Genomic DNA, 7719 nt, shown 5'->3' on the forward strand with positions numbered 1-7719 from the left:
ACTCATCAGAAAACAATTGCCCAGGATACAAAGCGAGGCAGGAAATTCTGGCAGTGTTGAGATGTAAAGGATGCAGAGCTAGATTGAACTTCAGGGCTTGTAGAGTTTGATTTAGCCAAGAGCTAGATTTTCCACAAGGTGTTACCAGAACTCAAAAACTGGAAAGTGTGAAGACCCTTAGGACTCTGAATAAAGACACACAGTTCATCATCCTCTTGGTACTTGGGAAATATGACACACAGAAGTCTGGTCTGACTCCCTCTACTCAGCTTGGGTCTGGCAGGAGCGATACTGAGCTGGGGCTCATAAGTCCAGCTCATACCAGTGCCAGTCTTCTGTATCTGTGGACTGTTTTTCCATCATTTGCTGTATTCTAGACAGTAGACACTGATTTTGCTATGTAGAAAGAGAAACTGTGCATATTTATTATAGACAGGCATAAGTATATATAAAAATCTAAAAGCTATGTCATGCAGAATACGTATATATGTAAAACGTATTTTCCCTTTAAAGTTGACTATTCAAAATCTAGAAAGTACAGGGATGTATTCTGCAAGAGCAAATTTATTTTTTTATAAGAAGACATAATGAGAGCTTTGCAGAAACACTTTCATACACATTTCAGTATTGTAAAGTTATTGGTTATTGGGTGAATGTGAATTATGTGGTGAATAAGGCTATTGACTGTTGGATCTCATTTTAGGTGGTGATGGTAGGTAGTGAATCGGGTAAATGCAGCAGGAAAAGCAATACAGAAAATTACTTCTATCTGTTCCACCTAGTAGTTCCTAGATGATCCTGTGCAAATAAATTAAATTAGGCTTTTAACATCTTTTTTGTCAGCTCATCAGTTCTTTCTGTTTTCCAGTACAAAACATCAGGGTTTCCACTGCTCCATTTCCCAGGTGCTGAGTACTCATAGTATACAGACTCTTAGATATTTAGTGCCCAGTTTTTCAAGCACTTTTAAGTGCTTAAATTTTTTAGTGGAACTGACTATAAGTCTGCAACAAGTATGTATATGTTTCCTTATATGTTTCTCAACAAATTGGGGCGATCTCACAAAAGTCAGAGAGGTGATATTGTGTTTTAATTATGGCTGATCTATTTGCACTTCTCAAGCACCTGCTTTGAATTTCTCCATTTTACCAGAGAGCAAGCCAGTGAAGAGTGAGAGGAAGTTCAGGGCACTCAGAAATGAAGAAATGCAGTGAAAGGGTACCTGATACCATTTCCACTGAAGGATTTTTTTAATGCTACATAGCAAATACAATAGGACACATGCATCTGAACAATAAAGATAAGACAACAATTCAATATTTCTTTTTATCTGTTGAATGCCATCCATCTTATGTAATTAAAGACTGCTATCTTGTGTATAAACGCAGGAGGACAGGTTTCAAGATGCTTGTGTGTATTTTGGTACTTAATTAATGGCAGCTTAGCTCTTGCAAGAGTTCCAAAGATATCATTGAGCTAAACACTACATATCCACAGAGTAAGAAATGGATTGTGTCTCTTCAGATGGTAAAGGAAGGCAGAATAAATGGTAAAAATGAGGGGAATTCTCTGCAATTATTGATGACATCCCTGGACTATGGATTAAATGACATTCCCTTAGTAAGCAAAGAGTCATAACTAAGTTTAGAATTTCAGCTACATCTTATGACATAGTTGGACCAATTTTTGACACTAGTCTGGTGATGTAAGAGTTGCTGATGTGGTTTGAGACGTTATTGGCCTTTTATCCTTTCAGACTCTGGAGGAGCCCACTGTCCCTGCAGCAGAGGCAGCAGGAACACACAGATTATCTATTCTATTGCAGAGTGGTGACAGACAGGGAAATAGGCTGTTGCTCTCAACCAGAGGAGGCAGATGCACCAGCACTGCTCTGCTGCCTTGCCTGGCAGGCAGAGGGGACAGGTGGGAGGGAGGAAGAAGGTGTAATAGGTGGCTTAAGGAAGATGCGATCTTCAGCTACTTCAGATGTTGGCTGTGTCTTTTGTCTGTCCACAGACATCTTCAGTCTTACTCCAGTGATTTGGCTCAAAGCAATACTACTAAGATAATATGAAGGAGAAAATCAGGTTTAAGTTAAGAAGGTACCATCTTGCTTCTCTTAGGTCTGCTTTGAGTGCTAAAAAGTCATAATTGGCTTTTCTCTCAGTCCTAGTTGCTTTTGTGAGAAAACCTGTGTAAGAGTATTTTGGAAATAGGCCCAGTGTTTTCTTCTCTCTTTTCTTTTCTATGGCAAATATGTAAATTTAAAACCTGATGGAACACTTAGTTTCATGTCTGAAGAAAGGTTTATGAATGTGAAGAGGGAAAAAATGGCAGGAATTTCAATTTTGTAAAAAAAAAACTGGCAAGGATCCCTTCACAAGGAGGTGCAAAGTAACGAATTCCTTCATAGCTGTATGATCTGTTGTGCTGTCAAAGTTGACTATGAAGCAGAACTGTAATAGTATTGCCTGGAACTTAATCATGATTTTTTAGATCATTTCACATCATTTTTACATAATTTCACATCATTTTTGGCATAATGATGTGAATCTGCAAGGGAGAGATATATATTCTGTATTATCTAATATGTGTTTTTATGTAACAGTACTTCTGTACTTGAAGTGGACTGCATTTCCTGTAATTTGGAATTGATTCACTGGCCCTTTGGCTTTGTCTCACTTATTGCTATCCAGAGAGTTCTGTGTTTATTGGCCAAAAGGAGTTTCTTGAAATGGAAAGTGTTACATCATTTTCCCAAGCAGGAGATACGAAATACCTGTTCAGAGAGAAGGGGGATGTAATGTTGAAGGGAGAGTTTGATGTCCATCCTGTTCTTACACATGGAGATTGCAAACAGGGAAAATAGTATTATATTACTCATTTTTGTAGTATGAAAGTATTCCTGGCATATTTCCTGGAGGGAAAGAAAGTTCAGAGCAGAAAGATTTTTGTAGAATTCTGAAAGCTCTGAGGGGAACAAGATGTGCAACACATTGCTAGAGTGTGAAATATGCATTTTTTCAAATGTAAAATTTTAAGATAATCCAAATGTCTCTTTCCTATTGGGTCTGTACTGTTTGCAAATAGATTTTATTTTTTTTAACTTTAAGAATACTGCAATTTTTAAAAATATAATTATTGTTGTTTTTTTTGTTTTTAAACTGTAGGTATGAGAAGGTGCCAGTAATTCTGGTTGGTAATAAAGTGGACCTGGAAAGTGAGAGAGAAGTATCATTGAGTGAAGGCAGAGCCTTAGCTGAAGAATGGGGCTGCCCCTTTATGGAGACCTCTGCTAAAAGTAAAACAATGGTGGATGAGCTCTTTGCGGAAATTGTTAGACAAATGAACTATGCAGCACAGCCAGACAAAGATGATCCATGCTGTTCTGCATGTAATATACAATAGCATTAAAAATGACCTAACCCGGACTTAATTTGCAGAAATTTTGTAAGGTGGTAAAACTGTCTACTTCACTTCCTGGTTTGTGGGTCACTTAAAATACATCTGTAGTGAAGTAGCAACATTAACTCAGAGCTGAGCATTGAAAGTCAATCACTGACTCTGAATATAATTGGGTTAAATGACCACATCTCACCCGTTTTTTCCCTTTGAGCACCTGCAATTTTATGGCACAGTCAGTTGATCTACAGGGTCGTTCCAGTCAAACGTACGTGTGTTGTCATGTCAGACGGCAACAACAGCAACTATTTCTGAAGAGGACGGAATCCTTTTGGAAATGGGAGATGAAAGCAGTGGAGAGGATATCTCTGAAGACCTTTCACGACAAGCATAAGCATGAAAAGGAGAGCCAAGTCTTTTGGTGTCTGATTACCACGCTTCAGAATGGGCACTATCACATGTGGCTGAGTTTGTTCAGTCAGTTATGTTGATTTCACCAGAACTTCTGACAGTGTTGGAGGAAAAGGCTACCAGAGATCCATATAGTTTGGATTCTTTTCAAAATCAATGCTATTATTTCTACACTTTGTCCCACATCTTGAAATAGAAAACATTGAATCAGTGTGTGAAATGAAAGGCAAGATCTGGAAACAAGTGACGGGTGAAGAAACAGTCTGGCATTGGAATGTTTTAAATCTTTCATTTTGCTGCTCAAAAATGGAGGATCGCTTCAGGTTTTGGTCTACAAAAAGCCAAACAAACCCTCTGTTTACAAAGCAGGAAGCATCTTTATTTTCACTTTACTGAACCAGGAGGAAGCAACTGTGATGAAAAAAAAAATTTGCTGAGCCTTACTAACAAGGAACACTTTAATAGATTAACTAGTACCATCTTGTAAGGAAAATTAAGCCATGTTTCATCCATATGTTCCCTTCTGCAGAAACCTCGTGGGACGGTATGAACATCCTGCATTTTTAAGTTTGTTAAAGACAACAGTTTTTCTTGCCTTTAAGGGCTACATTCTCTGGTGTGATCCCGAACTAACCTTTGAAAATCCAGTTTGCTATTTGATAGCTTTAATGTTGAAAACTTAAATTGAATAACCATGTGAAATCATTTGGTTCAGAGGTGAAATAGTTATGGTTGTAATTCCTTAGGTGAGTGTGGAAATGGCTGTTTAATTGCCTGACACACTATTCAAAGGTTGCCCCAATTATTGGAGTGTTTAATGGTGGGAGCAAATATTTTATTTGGAAAGGATGCTCGAGCTCTGACTTGCTAGTTTCATAGCAGTGAAGTATTTATCATTTGCATGACTAATGGCACAGAAATACCTATTTCAAAGTCTTACAATCAAAGTATAGAAAAGTTTTCAATCGCAATGTTTAGATTTTAAATGCTGGAGAGATTGTCTTGAGCTGGATCTTTTATAGGTGAAATTGGCCATAAAAATACAGTCACTGAGCCTGTGGTCTAAATAACACCATGCGTTTATTAGTTTTTAAATCTTGTGCAGTAACAGTGTAGTTCCTTGTGTTTAAATGAGTGAAAATAGGGTGCTGGGCTGTGTGTGTGTGTGTGTTGAGTGTGTATGTGTGTGTGTATATGGCCCTTAGAAATGCTGTAATTGGAGTTAGGTTCGAGAGTTTTGCCTCCATCTGCAGAACTTCCTAAAAACGCTCTCATCTGCCACAAAGGACACTGGAGTAGAAAACACTTTGCTGATTTCCATACATAAATGTCCTTAACATTTTGAATTATAGTTCACTGGATGATAACTGAAGAAAATCATATTCACAGAAGAGAACTGGCCAACTCTGCCCTTAATCTTTCAAGACCTTTCCACAACCAGTGTGACAAAGGGCATTAGATGTCACGGAACATTAAGCCTTACTAGAACGTAAATGTAGCCCATTTCCCATTTACTTTGCAGAGCTTTTGTTACTGTACTTTGTTCTCTTAGGGAGATAGGCACACCGTTTATTTCTGGCATCTGAATGCCCATTTTGGGTGCTCTGAATCGCCCTCCTAGAGGCACCTACCTCTTTCCATTGACTGTATAGCAAACTTAGGCTAACTTTAGTCCTCCAGGTCACACAACTCACATGCCTAAACTAGATGGTATGAATGTTCTCTTACCACCCCCTGCCTGCCCATTGTGTCAGCTGCCATGCTTAAACAAGATGTGAGATGTTGGATTAATGATAATTCAGGGTTTCAGATATCTAGATTGGGAAGCAGTTAATCAAGCAGCACAATCTATCCATAAAACCACTTGTCAGTATGAGACCCACTGCGTAAGCACTTGAAAGAGAAAAACCACAAAAAACAAACCCCAGAAAACAAACCAAAGCCAAATTTCAAACTGAGTTGGAAGTGCATGTTATGCAAAGTTATTTACAGAGATGTTAAAAATCTTATCTCACAGATTGTTCATCAACCAAGAAAATGGCATGAAGTAGAGTATGAACAGCCTAACATGAAGTTCATAATATAAAGCAGATGGGCTTTAAATATAGGAAAAGTTGCACAGTAAATTTTTAACAGAAAATATTAAAGAAAATATCTCCCAATTTTGTTTCTTCATTGCACTCTTACATTTTCAAAAGCATAGGCCATATGTAAGCTACCATGCAACTTGGCTGGGGGGGCAAAGTGTAAGTGTTGTTTTTCATTGTATAGTTCTGAGGAAGTAGTTATGCACTATTTGTATTTCCACTAATGTGAAGATAGTGGAGCTTGAATCAATGACAGTTGCACTCGACAGATTTTTCAAATTGTAGGGGCAGCAGAAAGGGAGGTAGATGAGCCACACGGCGGCTGCATGGCTGCCCTGCAGGAATCACTGGTCTTGGGTCACTGTTTCATTTGTACCCTGATAGGATTACCAATTATAGTATTTGAAAGTTTCTTATAACATGCCTTAAAATATTATGATTTGTTCCAAAGACCCACTTTTCCTTTGGCTGTTCTTGTAGAGCTTTGTACTTTTCTACAAAGACAGCAATTCTCCAGTTTTTTTGGTTTCTTTTTAAAAAGTTGCAACTTTTATTCTTTTGAGCTATGATAGTGAGAGCAACTGTTTCCTCTTTCCCTTAGAAATACACACAAACAGATTCAAAGCAAACCAGAATCAGATAAAGAGTATTAAATATAACCTGCATTGGATTTTGTTTGGGTTTTTTCTGTTGTGCCCATCCCCCTGCCCACCCCTTCAGAGCATCAAAAAAATAAATTTGGTGACATTTTCTGTTCTGATTCTAGCCTCTCCCTAACCCCAGTGCTACAGTTGCCATTACTTTTCTGTGGGAAAAACTACTGGTATTTGCTTTCCTGTATAGAATGTTATCTAAAGATGTCAGCCATTTGGTTGGGGGGTTTTGTGCATGTTTGTTTTTAATTTTTTAATTTTTTTTTTACCAGTGTGCCATCAAGCACTGGTTAGGCTTTAATTGTGAAACTCCGCAACACAAGCAAATGTTTGACAACTGCAGGAGGCTTTTATCTGCATTGTTGTGCATCTGTTAATTCTTGATCAGGGTTTGAAGAAAGACTGAGGTGGGTTCTGGAGTCAGACTTAACGCTGTTGATTTGGAGTTTCCTAGGGGTGAATTAATGTATTTCACAGTTAATTGTTGAGCTCTAATACAACTGGCAACTTAAAATGGGGCAACAGTTTGTTTTGTAACAATGTCAGTTGTTTAAACCTTGATGTTTCAAATAAAACAAGAATTGTACATAGAACTCAATGCAAACTCAGCAGTTGTATTTGGAGTTAAATTATTTTAACAAATAAATTTATTTAATGAAATCTTCCTTGCGTTTTCTGTATCGTCCATTTTGATTTCATCAAAAAACTTCATCCAGACCTGATGAGGGTACCCAGTAATTTGAAACAACACTGTCAACTATATTCAGTTCAGCTAAGTATTTCCTCCCAAAATGCTCTTCTGGTGCAAATTAAATAGCAATAAGTAAAAATCAAATATAATTTATTTTGGGTGGATGGATGGATGTTGTGTGATCTATGTTGTGAGCTTGATAAAGAACAAAAATAGCAAGAGAATAGTAATATATTATTATTACTGCAATATAATATATATTATTTACAATATATATAATATTGTAAATACATAATAAAATGTTTCATTTATAAAAATAAAATTGCCAAATTAAAACTTGTTCAATATGTGATAGAGTTAATATGCAGAACTACTTTTGTAGCACTGAGACTGCAAAGGGTTAAAGAAGGATTGTTTGTTATATCAGCTGTTCAATTGATGAGTGTTTTGAAGTCTTTCAGCACCACACAAAAGG

The 7719-nt window shown here is 37.3% G+C and overlaps 1 protein-coding gene across 1 annotated transcript in view; it reads left to right on the forward strand.

Annotated features, from left to right (window-relative positions):
- RAP2A (RAP2A, member of RAS oncogene family) overlaps positions 1-7213 on the forward strand; it is a 33540-nt gene extending 26327 nt beyond the window's left edge. The window contains exon 2 of the mRNA XM_033051264.2: positions 3171-7213. Within this exon, the coding sequence (XP_032907155.1) occupies positions 3171-3408 (238 nt within the window). The 3' untranslated portion in view covers positions 3409-7213. The remainder of the gene's footprint in view (positions 1-3170) is intronic.
- Positions 7214-7719: the final 506 nt, after the last annotated feature.

This window comes from Catharus ustulatus, chromosome 2 (genome assembly GCF_009819885.2).
Source record: "Catharus ustulatus isolate bCatUst1 chromosome 2, bCatUst1.pri.v2, whole genome shotgun sequence".
NCBI classification, from domain to species: domain Eukaryota; kingdom Metazoa; phylum Chordata; class Aves; order Passeriformes; family Turdidae; genus Catharus; species Catharus ustulatus.